Source organism: Oncorhynchus masou, chromosome 28 (genome assembly GCF_036934945.1).
Source record: "Oncorhynchus masou masou isolate Uvic2021 chromosome 28, UVic_Omas_1.1, whole genome shotgun sequence".
NCBI classification, from domain to species: domain Eukaryota; kingdom Metazoa; phylum Chordata; class Actinopteri; order Salmoniformes; family Salmonidae; genus Oncorhynchus; species Oncorhynchus masou.
Genome location: NC_088239.1, coordinates 79,281,004 through 79,295,997, shown reverse-complemented (window position 1 = coordinate 79,295,997; position 14,994 = coordinate 79,281,004). Strand labels below are relative to the sequence as shown.

At 45.4% G+C, this 14,994-nt stretch overlaps 1 protein-coding gene across 3 annotated transcripts in view; it reads right to left on the bottom strand.

Moving 5' to 3' along the window:
* The window catches only part of tln1 (talin 1), a 159,258-nt gene that overhangs the window by 36,566 nt on the left and 107,698 nt on the right, over positions 1 to 14,994 (bottom strand). For all 3 annotated transcript variants that reach the window (XM_064943510.1, XM_064943509.1, XM_064943511.1), the window contains 9 exons: positions 8,335 to 8,478; positions 7,677 to 7,838; positions 7,322 to 7,462; positions 6,180 to 6,361; positions 5,164 to 5,296; positions 2,509 to 2,610; positions 2,021 to 2,191; positions 867 to 1,115; positions 144 to 263 (listed from right to left, as the gene is read on the bottom strand). In XM_064943510.1, coding sequence (XP_064799582.1) covers positions 144 to 263; positions 867 to 1,115; positions 2,021 to 2,191; positions 2,509 to 2,610; positions 5,164 to 5,296; positions 6,180 to 6,361; positions 7,322 to 7,462; positions 7,677 to 7,838; positions 8,335 to 8,478 — 1,404 coding nt within the window. The remainder of the gene's footprint in view (positions 1 to 143; positions 264 to 866; positions 1,116 to 2,020; positions 2,192 to 2,508; positions 2,611 to 5,163; positions 5,297 to 6,179; positions 6,362 to 7,321; positions 7,463 to 7,676; positions 7,839 to 8,334; positions 8,479 to 14,994) is intronic.

The window sequence follows — 14,994 nt, the reverse complement described above, 5'->3', positions numbered from 1 at the left end:
TTTGTACATATAACTACATATTGAATCTCCTTCTGTTTCCCCAAGCCAAGGACTGGGAGGAGAATTATCATGCTAATAAAACTGCATTTTTTTCCACTGCATTATCACACTGGCATTGAGAATATGTATTAGTCATCAGATACCTCGTCGTTCTCTGCAGTGATGGCTGCGTATTTGGCCTCGGTGGCTAGCTCTCCAAACTCATTAGTAAGCTCGCTGGCCAGACCTCCCAAGTCATCTGGGTTGGTGTTGGACTTAGTCACCTGAAAACAAGACACAGCCTTTTATCTAATGATCTTTCAATATATTTTTTCCTGAGGGAAGAGAATGTCCTGTATGGAAAACAAGATTTCTCTACCAGACATATAACCCTTACACAACTATCATTCCACAGGAAGTGTATGTCATTCACGGTTTGATGATGACATCCAACTACTACAACCCCCGCAGTTCTACACACAAACTTACTACCCCCCCACATAACCACTCACCCACATCCAACTACTACAACCCCCGCAGTTCTACACACAAACTTACTACCCCCCCCACATAACCACATCCAACTACTACAACCCCCGCAGTTCTACACACAAACTTACTACCCCCCCACATAACCACTCACCCACATCCAACTACTACAACCCCCGCAGTTCTACACACAAACTTACTACCCCCCCACATAACCACTCACCCACATCCAACTACTACAACCCCCGCAGTTCTACACACAAACTTACTACCCCCCCACATAACCACTCACCCACATCCAACTACTACAACCCCAGCAGTTCTACACACAAACTTACTACCCCCCACAACCACTCACCCACAAACAAACTCACAACCCCCCCTCCACCCTTCCTCACCATCTCCTGCACGGTGACGGCGATGGCTTTGGCAGTCTTCACCATGGTTGTCTGGTAATCCACAAAGGAGCCATCGGGCTCGCCGGCAGGGCTCTCCTCCATCTTGTTGATGGCGGCGGTGATGGAGTCCACCATGCCGCCCAGGGCGCCCGCAGCGCTGGCCGTCTCCGACAGGGTGGCGCCTAAGTCGTCTACCGCCTCCTTCATCATCTGGACGGACTCCTCCAGAGCCTCCTGGGTGTGGGCCGCCTGGACAGACAGACACAGACAGAGAGAGACAAGATCAGTGGACGGTCGTACGCATCAAACTATAGCTGGGCCGCTGGTAGATACATTTCTATTGAGTGTTAGTTACCATGTCGTGTTTTCCACTCAGTGCCACTTACATTAGGAATAGACCTAGACAGTACCTCACTATGTCACGGCATTAAAAACCATAATACTGCCATTAACACTGAAGATATGGATGCTGCCCTGCTGTCCCTGCTTAGACCAGAGTTAAATGTATAGGATATGTCATTTAGAAGACGCTTTAATCCGACTCATAGTCACGCGTGCATACATTTTTTATTTTATTTTACGTACGGGTAGTCCCAGGAATCGAACCCACTATCCTGCCGTTGAAAGCGCCATGCTCTACCAACTGAGCTACAGAGGACCACATAACACATGACGTCAAATATTTTCAAATACAGTAAAGCTGGAATAGATTATTTTTCCATGAGTGTCATATAGCAGACCTCCGGCCAAGGTAGAGCATCTGCAGGGCTGACTCGTACAGTATAGTATAGCATAGTAAAATACAGTTTTGTGAGAAAGCAGACCTTGGGGTTTCCTCCGGCCTCCTTGGCCGTGTAGAGCATCTGCAGGGCTGACTCGTACAGTATAGTATAGCATATAGTATAGTAAAATACAGTTTTGTGAGAAAGCAGACCTTGGGGTTTCCTCCGGCCTCCTTGGCCGTGTAGAGCATCTGCAGGGCTGACTCGTACAGTATAGTATAGCATATAGTATAGTAAAATACAGTTTTGTGAGAAAGCAGACCTTGGGGTTTCCTCCGGCCTCCTTGGCCGTGTAGAGCATCTGCAGGGCTGACTCGTACAGTATAGTATAGCATATAGTATAGTAAAATACAGTTTTGTGAGAAAGCAGACCTTGGGGTTTCCTCCGGCCTCCTTGGCCGTGTAGAGCATCTGCAGGGCTGACTCCGTCAGCGTCTTGGTCTGGTCCAACACCGCCATCTGCTGTTGGCTGCTCTGAATCTTACTGGCCGTGCCGATGGCTGCCATGATGAGGGGCTCGAAATAGCTCACCATCTGAGACACCTGAAGAGGAGGAAGAGAGAGAGAGAGAGGACCAAATTGTTGTTGAGATATGTTCTATTTTATCACATTGCTGTATGTTTTTGTCAGACTCCAGCCAGCTGCATCAAGTCTTTGAAACAAAGTGAAGTAGTTACAAATTCACTAGATACGACGGTATAAATACAACCTTTGAAGGCGTTTAATGATAGAAAAAAAGCTTAATTTCGTAAATACGTAATTTCCTTAATACTAAATATGTAATTTCCTATTAGACTGTAAGGTATAAAGCCAGACAGATGTGGATAATGTAAATAGGCCAAGAGGATGGGGTCTCTTACCTTGTGTCCCAGATGGGAAGCCTCAGAGCGGGCTGCGATGGCCACCGGCTCTATCAGATTGCTGATCTCCTGGACCGAAGCTGCCAGCTGCTCATGCAGAGCCTGAAACACACACACACACACACACACACACACACACACACACACACACACACACACACACACCATGGTAGAAGCAAATACACAAACACAGATGTACTGGAAAAAGCTACATATGGTATAGTATATTATAAATCGGGTGGTTCGAGCCCTGAATGCTGATTGGCTGACAGCAGTGGTTTATCAGACTGTATACCACACCTCCCCGGGCCTTATTGCTTAATGGTATAGTATAGTGTAGTATGGTATAGTAGAGTACAGTATAGTGTAGTATAGCTAGTATGGTATAGTGTGGTACGGTATAGCATAGTATAGTATGGGATAGTATGGTATAGTATGGAATAGAATGGTATGGTATAGTATGGTACGGTATTGTACAGTATAGACTAGTACAGTATGCTATAGTAATGTAGAGTACAGTATAGTGTAGTATAGCTAGTATGGTATAGTGTGGTACGGTATAGTATAGTATGGTATAGTATGGAATAGAATGGTATGGTATAGTATGGTACGGTATTGTACAGTATAGACTAGTACAGTATGCTATAGTAATGTAGAGTACAGTATAGTATGGAATGGTACAGTATAGTATAGTGTAGTATGGTATAGTTTAGTCATGTACACATCTACAGTGCCTTTGGAAAGTATTCAAAGCCCTTTCCACATTTTGTTAGGTTACAGCGTTACTCTAAAATGTATTACATAGTTCCCCCCCTCCCATCAATCTACACACAATACCCCATAATGACAAAGCAAAGACCGTTTTTTAGAAATTTTAGCAAATTCATAAAAAATTACAACATTAAATATTACATTTACATAAGTATTCAGACCCTTTACTCAGTACTTTGTTGAAGCACCTTTGGCAGCGATTACAGCCTCAAGTCTTCTTGGGGATTACGCTACAAGCTTGGCACACCTGTATTTGGGGAGTTTCTCCCATTCTTCTCTGCAGATCCTCTCAAGCTCTGTCAGGTTGGATGGGGAGTGTTGCTGCATAACTATTTTCAGGTCTCTCCAGAGATGCTTGATCGGGTTCAAGTCCGGGCTCTGGCTGAGCCACTCAAGGACATTAAGAGACTTGTCCCAAAGCCATTGCTGGGTTGTCTTGGCTGTGTGCTTAGGGTCGTTGTCCTGTTGGAAGGTGAACCTTCACCCCAGTCTGAGGTCCTGAGCGCTCTGGAGCAGGTTTTCATCAAGGATCTCTCTGTACTTTGCTCTGTTCATCTTTGCCTGACTAGTCTCCCAGTCCCTGCCACTGAAAAATATCCCCACCATGCTTCACCGTAAGGATGGTGCCAGGTTTCCTCGAGATGTGAAACTTGGGATTCAGGCCAATGATGGTCTGAGTGTCTTTAGGTGCTTTTTGGAAAACTCCAAGCTGGCTGTCATGTGCCTTTTACCAAGGAGTGGTTACCATCTGGCCACTCCACCATAAAGGCCTGATTGGTGGAGGGCTGCAGAGATTGTTGTTCTTCTGGAAGGATCTCCCATCTCCACAGAAGAAGTCTAGAGCTCTGTCAGCATGACCATCGGGATCTTGATCACCTCCCTGACCAAGTCCTTTCTCCACCGATTGCTCAGTTTAGCCAGGCGGCCAGCTCTAGGAAGAGTCTTGGTGGTTCCAAACGTCTTCCATTGAAGAACGAGGGAGGCCACTGTGTTCTTGGGGACTGTCAATGCTGCAGAAATGTTTTGGTACCCTTCCCCAGATCTGTGCCTCGACACAATCATGTCTTGGAGCTCTTACAGGCAATTCCTTTGACCTCATGGCTTGGTTTTTGCTCTGACATGCACTGTCAACTGTGGGACCTTATATAGACAAGTGTGTGCCTTTCAAAACATGTCCAACCAATTTAATTTACCACAAGTGGACACCAACTAAGCTGTAGAAACATCTCAAGGACGATCAATGGAAACAGGATGCACCTGAGCTCAATTTCGTGTCTCAAAGCAAAGAGTCTGAATAGTTACAGTACCAGTTAAAGGTTTGGACACACCTACTCATTCAAGGGTTTTTCTTTATTTGTACTATTTTCTACATTGTAGAATAATAGTAAAGACATCCTATGGAATAACACATATGGAATCATGTAGTAACCAGAAAAGTGTTAAACAAATCAAAACCATTTTCTATTTGAGATTCTTCAAAGTAGTCATCCTTTGTCTTGATGACAGCTTGCAGAAAATAGTACAAATAAAGAAAAACCCTTGAATGAGTGGGTGTGTCCACACTTTTGACTGGTACTGTATGTAAATAAGCTATCAGTTTTTAAAACGTTTTAATCCATTTGCAAAAATGTCTAAAAACCTGTCTTTATGGGGTATTGTGTGTATTTTTTTATATACATTTTTGAATAAGGCTGTAACGTAACAAAAAGTGGAAAAAGTCAAGGGGTCTGAATACTTTCCGAAGGCACTGTAAATGCTCTTGGTCTTATGAGTGTACACACACACTCACACACACACACACACACACACACACAAACACACAAACCGACAGCCAGCGTGCCAGACAGAGGGACAGCCAGACAAGACACAGACAGAAACACACACCTCCTGGGAGATGTCCTCTCTTGGTGTGAGCTGCTGGCTAATGGCTGCCAGGGAGGCCTGGTCCACCTCCCGAATACAGTTGTTCAGCACCTCGATGGCCTCGTCACACTCCCTCTGGCCTGGGGCTTTGTCTCTGTACACACGCATAGACACACAGTACTTGAGAAACGATTTTGGAGAAGCCAAAATGACCAGACTTCCTAACGATTTGTGTTTTTAACCTTGATAACTTGGAATGAAGATACTTTTTTCCCTCTCTCACAGAGATATGTCTCAATGGCTGGCTGCATCAATATATCTAACAATTAAACACCAACCCGGTGAGGAGCTTTACGGCAGTACATTTTTCAAAAGTTTCCGTAATTTCACTGATGTGGCAACTGACCATGTTAGCGGTTACCTCATGTTGACACAGTATTTATCTCTGCTGTGGTAATTGACCATGTTAACTGTTACCTCATGTTGACACAGTATTTATCTCTGCTGTGGTAATTGACCATGTTAACTGTTACCTCATGTTGACACAGTATTTATCTCTGCTGTGGTAATTGACCATGTTAACTGTTACCTCATGTTGACACAGTATTTATCTCTGCTGTGGTAACTGACCATGTTAACTGTTACCTCATGTTGACACAGTATTTATCTCTGCTGTGGTAACTGACCATGTTAACTGTTACCTCATGTTGACACAGTATTTATCTCTGCTGTGGTAACTGACCATGTTAACTGTTACCTCATGTTGACACAGTATTTATCTCTGCTGTGGTAACTGACCATGTTAACTGTTGCCTCATGTTGACACAGTATTTATCTCTGCTGTGGTAACTGACCATGTTAACTGTTACCTCATGTTGACACAGTATTTATCTCTGCTGTGGTAACTGACCATGTTAACTGTTACCTCATGTTGATACAGTATTTATCTCTGCTGTGGTAACTGACCATGTTAACTGTTACCTCATGTTGACACAGTATTTATCTCTGCTGTGGTAACTGACCATGTTAACTGTTACCTCATGTTGGTGATAAGTTTCTTGATGGAGTCGGAAACGGTCCTGGAGTGTCCGGCCAACACTGACCACTTGGGGGGGTCTTTGGGGTTGACGGCCAGGGAGCGAGCGGTCTGGATCAGACCTGTGGAGCTCTCCAGCATGGTCTTAGCTGCAGCCACGATGGGCTCCATCGCTGCCAGGCCCTGGGAGTTGGAACAATAATACAACATTCCGGTTGACTGTGTAACATCTGACGTATCCGTTGTCTCTCCACCCAAAAAAAAGTGGACAAGGTAGTATCTCATGGCAACCGTATTAAAATCAATTAACATTAGACGTTTATGTCAGTTTCATAATGTTGGCTCGGCGGTGAAGGGATGTGTGACATTCATCTGAATCGGGCTTTATTTTCATCGGGGAGGACAACAAGTTCAGTAGCCTTGTGGTCAGTGTCTCCACCCTGATATTGGAAGGTTGGAGGTTTGATCCCTGGTCAAGTCATACCAAATACTTAGAAATGGGACCGAATGCCTCAGCATTAAGGAGAAGAATTGGGGTTAAGGGGTAGGCAGTGTACATCAAGCTGCCAAATGGGCCATTTCTGGCTAGAAAGTACAGGGGGAGAGCATAACCACAGAGAGAATAGGGAAGGGACAGCGTAACCACAGAGACAATAGGGAAGGGACAGCGTAACCACAGAGACAATAGGGAAAGGACAGCGTAACCACAGAGACAGTAGGGAAGGGACAGCATAACCACAGACAGTAGGGAAGGGACAGCGTAACCACAGAGACAATAGGGAAGGGACAGCGTAACCACAGAGACAGTAGGGAAGGGACAGCGTAACCACAGAGACAGTAGGGAAGGGACAGCGTAACCACAGAGACAGTAGGGAAGGGACAGCGTAACCACAGAGACAATAGGGAAGGGACAGCGTAACCACAGAGACAGTAGGGAAGGGACAGCGTAACCACAGAGACAGTAGGGAAGGGACAGCGTAACCACAGAGACAGTAGGAAAGGGACAGCGTAACCACAGAGACAGTAGGAAAGGGACAGCGTAACCACAGAGACAGTAGGGAAGGGACAGCATAACCACAGAGACAGTAGGGAAGGGACAGCGTAACCACAGAGACAGTAGGGAAGGCCAGTGTACTGTATTACCTCAGCGCTGATCTGAGCGGGCACGCTGGCGAATTCTGGGTTGGAGGCGAAGGCGGTGAGGTTATCCACAGCTTCTATCAGGGGCCCTGTGGCGACCCTACACTTCTCTCTGTTCTGCTGGTTAAACGCTCCATCCAGAGCCTACACACACAACGCACAAACAGGGTTACATTCATTAGTGATGGAATGCCATTCTAAAATGTATTTCTTATTACACGGGTTGTTGTTAGATAATTGTCAATGAACTTGGGGCATGGAGTCACCCTGCAAGTGTCTGTCACATTAACGATGTACCTTGCTGCAGCCCTAACCTGTACTGTACATATGAATTCAAAAAGTAGTGACTATTACTCACTTTGATGGACTTGACCAGATTGGCTGTGCTGTTGGCCACCTCCTTAGCAGACTGGACAAACTGTCGCTTGGCAACAGGGTTGGCTGTTTTGGAGGAGGCCAGGCGACAGGCGTTGCACAGCGCTGACGTGTGCTTGGCGACGATGGTGGCGGCAGAGAGGACCTTGGGAAACAAGAGGAGGTGTCTGAAGTAGGCAGCTAAAAGATGGAAAACACTGCTTCTGTTCAGAAATATTGATCACCTTAATTCACCTTGATTCTGTATACGGTGGACATATGGAAAACAGTACGCAGAGCAAGTTTAGGTTGGTGACATGTATGGTCTGTGTGGTATGACGTGTGAGTGAGGGAGTCAGTGAGTGTATGAGAGTTTGCATGTGTTTATTTGTGTGTGCATGCGTGTGTTTATCCGTGGACCTTGAGTAAGCGAGTGAGTGTATGAATGTTCATTCGTACGATCATATATGTGTGTGTGTGTGTGTGTGTTACTCGTTTATATTGGAACACACAAAGCCTAACCAAAGTCATCCTTGACTGCGATAGACCGCTGACGACGTGTGTGTTTGTGCGCAGGCACCTGTGTGTGTGTGTGTGTGTGTGTGTGTGTGTGTGTGTGTGTGTGTGTGTGTGTGTGTGTGTGTGTGTGTGTGTGTGTCTACCTGGGACTGGGTGCAGGCTGGGTCCACCAGGTTCTGGCATGCCATCTGGATGGACTGGTTGGCACGGGCAAACTGACCAGGGTCCACCAACCCCTTCTGGCCCGCGTGGCTTTTAGGGTCTGACACTCCAACCAGGTAGGCACCCTGTAACATTTTTCAGACAAATCAATTTGTAAGTCGCTCTGGATAAGAGCGTCTGCCAAATGACTTAAATGTAAATGTAAATGTTAATGTTGTATGGATGGTTTTGATGAACTAAACAAGATAAATGTAACAAGAGCCGACAGGAGTTAGAGCAAATATAGGAAAATGTTAGATTTTTTTTACAGCTGAAAAAAAACACTACAGCTAAAAATCTACGATGATCGCTGCTTTTATTAGACGATCGCTAACGTAGCAGCTCTGTTTATGACAACGTTAACGTCTGCAACACCACACGTGTTATTGTTGATGACAACGTTAGCACCACACGTCTTATTGCAGCAACATATGCAGCACGTGTTATTGTTTATGACAACGTTAACGCCTGCCACACGTATGCATGCAACGTTAACGTCACACGTGTTATTGTTGATGACAACGTTAACGTCCTGCAGCGCCATTGTTTATGACAACGTTAACGTCTGCAGCACCACACGTGTTATTGTTTATGACAACGTTAACGTCTGCAGCACCACACGTGTTATTGTTTATGACAACGTTAACGTCTGCAGCACCACACGTGTTATTGTTGATGACAACGTTAACGTCTGCAGCACCACACGTGTTATTGTTGATGACAACGTTAACGTCTGCAGCACCACACGTTGATGACAACGTTAACGCCTGCAGCACCACACGTGCAGCACCACAACGTGTTATTGTTTATGACAACGTTAACGTCTGCAGCACCACACGTGTTATTGTTTATGACAACGTTAACGTCTGCAGCACCGCGTGTTATTGTTTATGACAACGTTAACACCACCACACGTGTTATTGTTGATCGACAACGTTACGCTGCAGCACCACACGCGTGTTATTGTTTATGACAACGCAACGCCTGCAGCACCACACGTGTTATTGTTGATGACAACGTTAACGTCTGCAGCACCACACGTGTTATTGTTGATGACAACGTTAACGTCTGCAGCACCACACGTGTTATTGTTTATGACAACGTTAACGTCTGCAGCACCACACGTGTTATTGTTTATGACAACGTTAACGTCTGCAGCACCACACGTGTTATTGTTTATGACAACGTTAACGTCTGCAGCACCACACGTGTTATTGTTTATGACAACGTTAACGCCTGCAGCACCACACGCGTGTTATTGTTGATGACAACGTTAACGTTGATGCAGCACCACGTGTTATTGTTTATGACAACGTTAACGCCTGCGTGTTATTGTTGATGACAACGTTAACGTCTGCAGCACACGTGTTATTGTTGATGACAACGTTAACGCTGCAGCACCAGCACGTGTTATTGTTTATGACAACGTTAACGTTCTGCAGCACCACACGTGTTATTGTTTATGACAACGTTAACGCCTGCAGCACCACACGTGTTATTGTTGATGACAACGTTAACGTCTGCAGCACCACACGCAGTTATTGTTTATGACAACGTTAACGTCTGCAGCACCACACGTTTATTGTTGATGACAACGTTAACGTCTGCAGCGCCACACGTGTTATTGTTTATGACAACGCACGCCTGCAGCACCACACGTGTTATTGTTGATGACAACGCTAACGTCTGCAGCACCACACGCAGTTATTGTTGATGACAACGTTAACGCCTGCAGCACCACACGTGTTATTGTTGATGACAACGTTAACGTCTGCAGCACCACACGCGTGTTATTGTTGATGACAACGCTAACGTCTGCAGCACCACACGTGTTATTGTTTATGACAACGTTAACGTCTGCAGCACCACACGCGTGTTATTGTTGATGACAACGCAACGCAGCACACACGTGTTATTGTTGATGACAACGTTAACGTCTGCAGCACCACACGTGTTATTGTTTATGACAACGCAACGTCTGCAGCACCACACGCAGTTATTGTTATTGTTATTGTTGATGACAACGTTAACGTCTGCAGCACCACACGTGTTATTGTTTATGACAACGTTAAGTCTGCAGCACCACACGATGACAACGCGTTAACGTCTGCAGCACCACACGTGTTATTGTTTATGACAACGTTAACGTCTGCAGCACCACACGTGTTATTGTTGATGACAACGTGCGTCTGCAGCACCACACGCGTGTTATTGTTGATGACAACGCCTGCAGCACCACACGTGTTATTGTTGATGACAACGTTAACGTCTGCAGCACCACACGTGTTATTGTTGATGACAACGTTAACGTCTGCAGCACCACACGCGTTATTGTTGATGACAACGACAACGTGTTATTGTTTATGACAACGTTAACGCCTGCAGCACCACACGTGTTATTGTTTATGACAACGTTAACGTCTGCAGCACCACACGTGTTATTGTTTATGACAACGTTAACGCCTGCAGCACCACAGTTATTGTTTATGACCACGCCTGCGTCTGCAGCACCAGTGTTATTGTTGATGACAACGTTAACGTCTGCAGCACCACACGTGTTATTGTTTATGACAACGTTAACGTATGCAGCACCACACGTCTGCAGCACCACGCGTGTTATTGTTTATGACAACGTTAACGCTGCAGCACCACACGTGTTATTGTTGATGACAACGTTAACGCAGCACACCACACGCGTGTTATTGTTTATGACAACGTTAACGTCTGCAGCACCACACGTGTTATTGTTTATGACAACGTTAACGTCTGCAGCACCACATTGTTTATGACAACGTTAACGTCTGCAGCACCACACGTGTTATTGTTTATGACAACGTTAGCGTAGCACGTGTTATTGTTTAGACAACGTTAACGTCTGCACACGCGTTATTGTTTATGACAACGTTAACGTCTGCAGCACCACACGCGTGTTATTGTTGATGACAACGTTAACGTCTGCAGCACCACACGTGTTATTGTTGATGACAACGTTAACGTCTGCAGCACCACACGCGTTATTGTTGATGACAACGTTACGTCTGCAGCACCACACGCGTGTTATTGTTGATGACAACGTTAGCGTCTGCAGCACCACGTGTTATTGTTGATGACAACGCGTTAGCGTCTGCAGCCCCACGCGTGTTATTGTTTATGACAACGCGTTACGTCTGCAGCACCACACGCGTGTTATTGTTGATGACAACGTTAACGCCTGCAGCACCACACGCGTGTTATTGTTTATGACAACGTTAACGTCTGCAGCACCACGTGTTATTGTTGATGACAACAAACGTCTGCAGCACCACACGTGTTATTGTTGATGACAACGCAGCGTCTGCAGCACCACACGTGTTATTGTTTATGACAACGTTAACGTCTGCAGCACCACACGTGTTATTGTTGATGACAACGTTAACGTCTGCAGCACCACACGTGTTATTGTTTATGACAACGTTAACGTCTGCAGCACCACACGTGTTATTGTTTATGACAACGCTTAGCTGCAGCACACGTGTTATTGTTGATGACAACGTTAACGTCTGCATGACAACGCACATATGCACCGTGTTATTGTTTATGACAACGTTAACGTCTGCACACGTGCACAACGCTAACGTGTTATTGTTGATGACAACGTTAACGTCTGCCTGCAGCACCACACGTGTTATTGTTTATGACAACGTTAACGTCTGCAGCACCACGTGTTATTGTTTATGACAACGTGTTATTGTTGATGACAACGTTAACGTCTGCAGCACCACACGTGTTATTGTTTATGACAACGTTAACATATGCAGCACCACACGTGTTATTGTTTATGACAACGCTAACGCCTGCAGCACCACAACGCGCCTGTTATTGTTGATGACAACGTTAGCGCCTGCAGCACCACACGTGTTATTGTTGATGACAACGTTAACGTCTGCAGCACCACACGTGTTATTGTTGATGACAACGTTAACGTCTGCAGCACCACACGTGTTATTGTTGATGACAACGTTAACGTCTGCAGCACCACACGTGTTATTGTTGATGACAACGTTAACGTCTGCAGCACCACACGTGTTATTGTTTATGACAACGTTAACGTCTGCAGCACCACACGTGTTATTGTTTATGACAACGTTAACGAGCACCACACGTGTTATTGTTTATGACAACGTCTGCAACACCACACGTGTTATTGTTTATGACAACGTTAACGTCTGCAGCACCAGACGTGTTATTGTTTATGACAACGTTAACGTCTGCAGCACCACACAGCCCCGTCTGCACACGTGTTATTGTTTATGACAACGTTAACGTCTGCAGCACCATTGTTGATGACAACGTTAACGTCTGCAGCACCACACGTGTTATTGTTGATGACAACGTTAACGTGTGCAGCACCACACGTGTTATTGTTGATGACAACGTTAACGTCTGCAGCACCACACGTGTTATTGTTGATGACAACGTTAACGTGTGCAGCACCACACGTGTTATTGTTTATGACAACGTAAACGTCTGCAGCACCGGACGTGGGTAGAGCCACCGCAGTGAGTTGATCAAACGGTGTTCCAACAAAACATGTTACATGTCAAAGGTTTTCCAAGATCTTCCACATCTCTCACGTTACGCTTGTCTTGCCACTCTTTGCCATGGCAACATGCATTCACACACAGAAACAGAAAACATTCAGACACAGATGCACACAGATGCACTCAAACAAACACAGTCAACTCTTCAATGAGCAGTAGCGCAGAGCAATTGTTAATATGACAGCATAATGTACTGTAATGAACTGAACTGTAATGAACTTTAATGCACTGTAAGGTAATGTACTGTAATGAACTGAACTGTAATGTAATGAACTGTAATGTACTATAATGAACTGAACTGTAATGTCCTATAATGCACTGTAATGTACTGAACTGTAATGTGCTGTAATGACCTGTACTGTAATGTCCTATAATGTACTGAACTGTAATGTACTATAATGAACGAAACTGTACTGTAATGAACTGAACTGTAATGTACTGTAATGTAACGAACTGAACTGTAATGTACTGTAATGACCTGAACTGCACTGTAATAGACTGACCTGAATTGTAATGACCTGAACTGAATTGTAATGTACTGAACTGTAATGTGCTGTAATGACCTGTACTGTAATGTCCTATAATGTACTGACCTGTAATGTCCTGTACTGTAATGTCCTATAATGTACTGACCTGTAATGTGCTGTAATGACCTGTACTGTAATGTCCTATAATGTACTGACCTGTAATGTGCTGTAATGACCTGTACTGTAATGTCCTATAATGTACTGACCTGTAATGTGCTGTAATGACCTGTACTGTAATGTCCTATAATGTACTGAACTGTAATGAGCTGATGGAGCATTCAGAGACAGAGACACACTGACAGACCCACATGACCAGGCCTTACTCACAGTCATTAGGCGCCTGTGTGTGTGTGTGTGTGTGTGTGTGTGTGTGTGTGTGTGTGTGTGTGTGTACACGCGCGCGAGCATGTGCGGGCATTTGTTTGTGTGGTTATATGAGAGTATTGAATTGAGAGAGGAACTGACTGTTGAAAGTGACTACCACTCCTCCCCTCCATTAGAGAGAGGAACTGACTGTTGAAAGTGACTACCACTCCTCCCCTCCATTAGAGAGAGGAACTGACTGTTGAAAGTGACTACCACTCCTCCCCTCCATTAGAGAGGAACTGACTGTTGAAAGTGACTACCACTCCTCCCCTCCATTAGAGAGAAACTGACTGTTGAAAGTGACTACCACTCCTCCCCTCCATTAGAGAGAGGAACTGACTGTTGAAAGTGACTACCACTCCTCCCCTCCATTAGAGAGGAACTGACTGTTGAAAGTGACTACCACTCCTCCCCTCCATTAGAGAGAGGAACTGACTGTTGAAAGTGACTACCACTCCTCCCCTCCATTAGAGAGGAACTGACTGTTGAAAGTGACTACCACTCCTTCCCTCCATTAGAGAGAGGAACTGACTGTTGAAAGTGACTACCACTCCTCCCCTCCATTAGAGAGGAACTGACTGTTGAAAGTGACTACCACTCCTCCCCTCCATTAGAGAGAGGAACTGACTGTTGAAAGTGACTACCACTCCTCCCCTCCATTAGAGATGCACTCCCAGGTCCAGATGTTCCTAAGCTAGCATCGAATTGCCTCATTGGTTGAGAGAATAATTAGGCCGATGTTTTAGAGCATCGGACCATCCAACTCTGCAAGGCAACGCATCCCTGTGGGCGTTAGGCTGCTTGCTTGCATCCCAAATAGCACTCTATTCTCCATGTAGTACACAACTTTGGACCAGGACCCATAGGGTATACAGAAAACTGGGTATACAGGGCCCATAGGGTATACAGAAAACTGGGTATACAGGGTATTGTGTATACAGGGCCCATAGGGTATACAGGGCACACAGGGTACACAGGGCACACAGGGCCCACAGGGTATACAGGGCCCACAGGGTATACAGGGCCCACAGGGTATACAGGGCCCACAGGGTATACAGGGCCCACAGGGTATACAGGGCCCATAGGGTATACAGGGCCCATAGGGTATACAGGGCCCATAGGGTATACA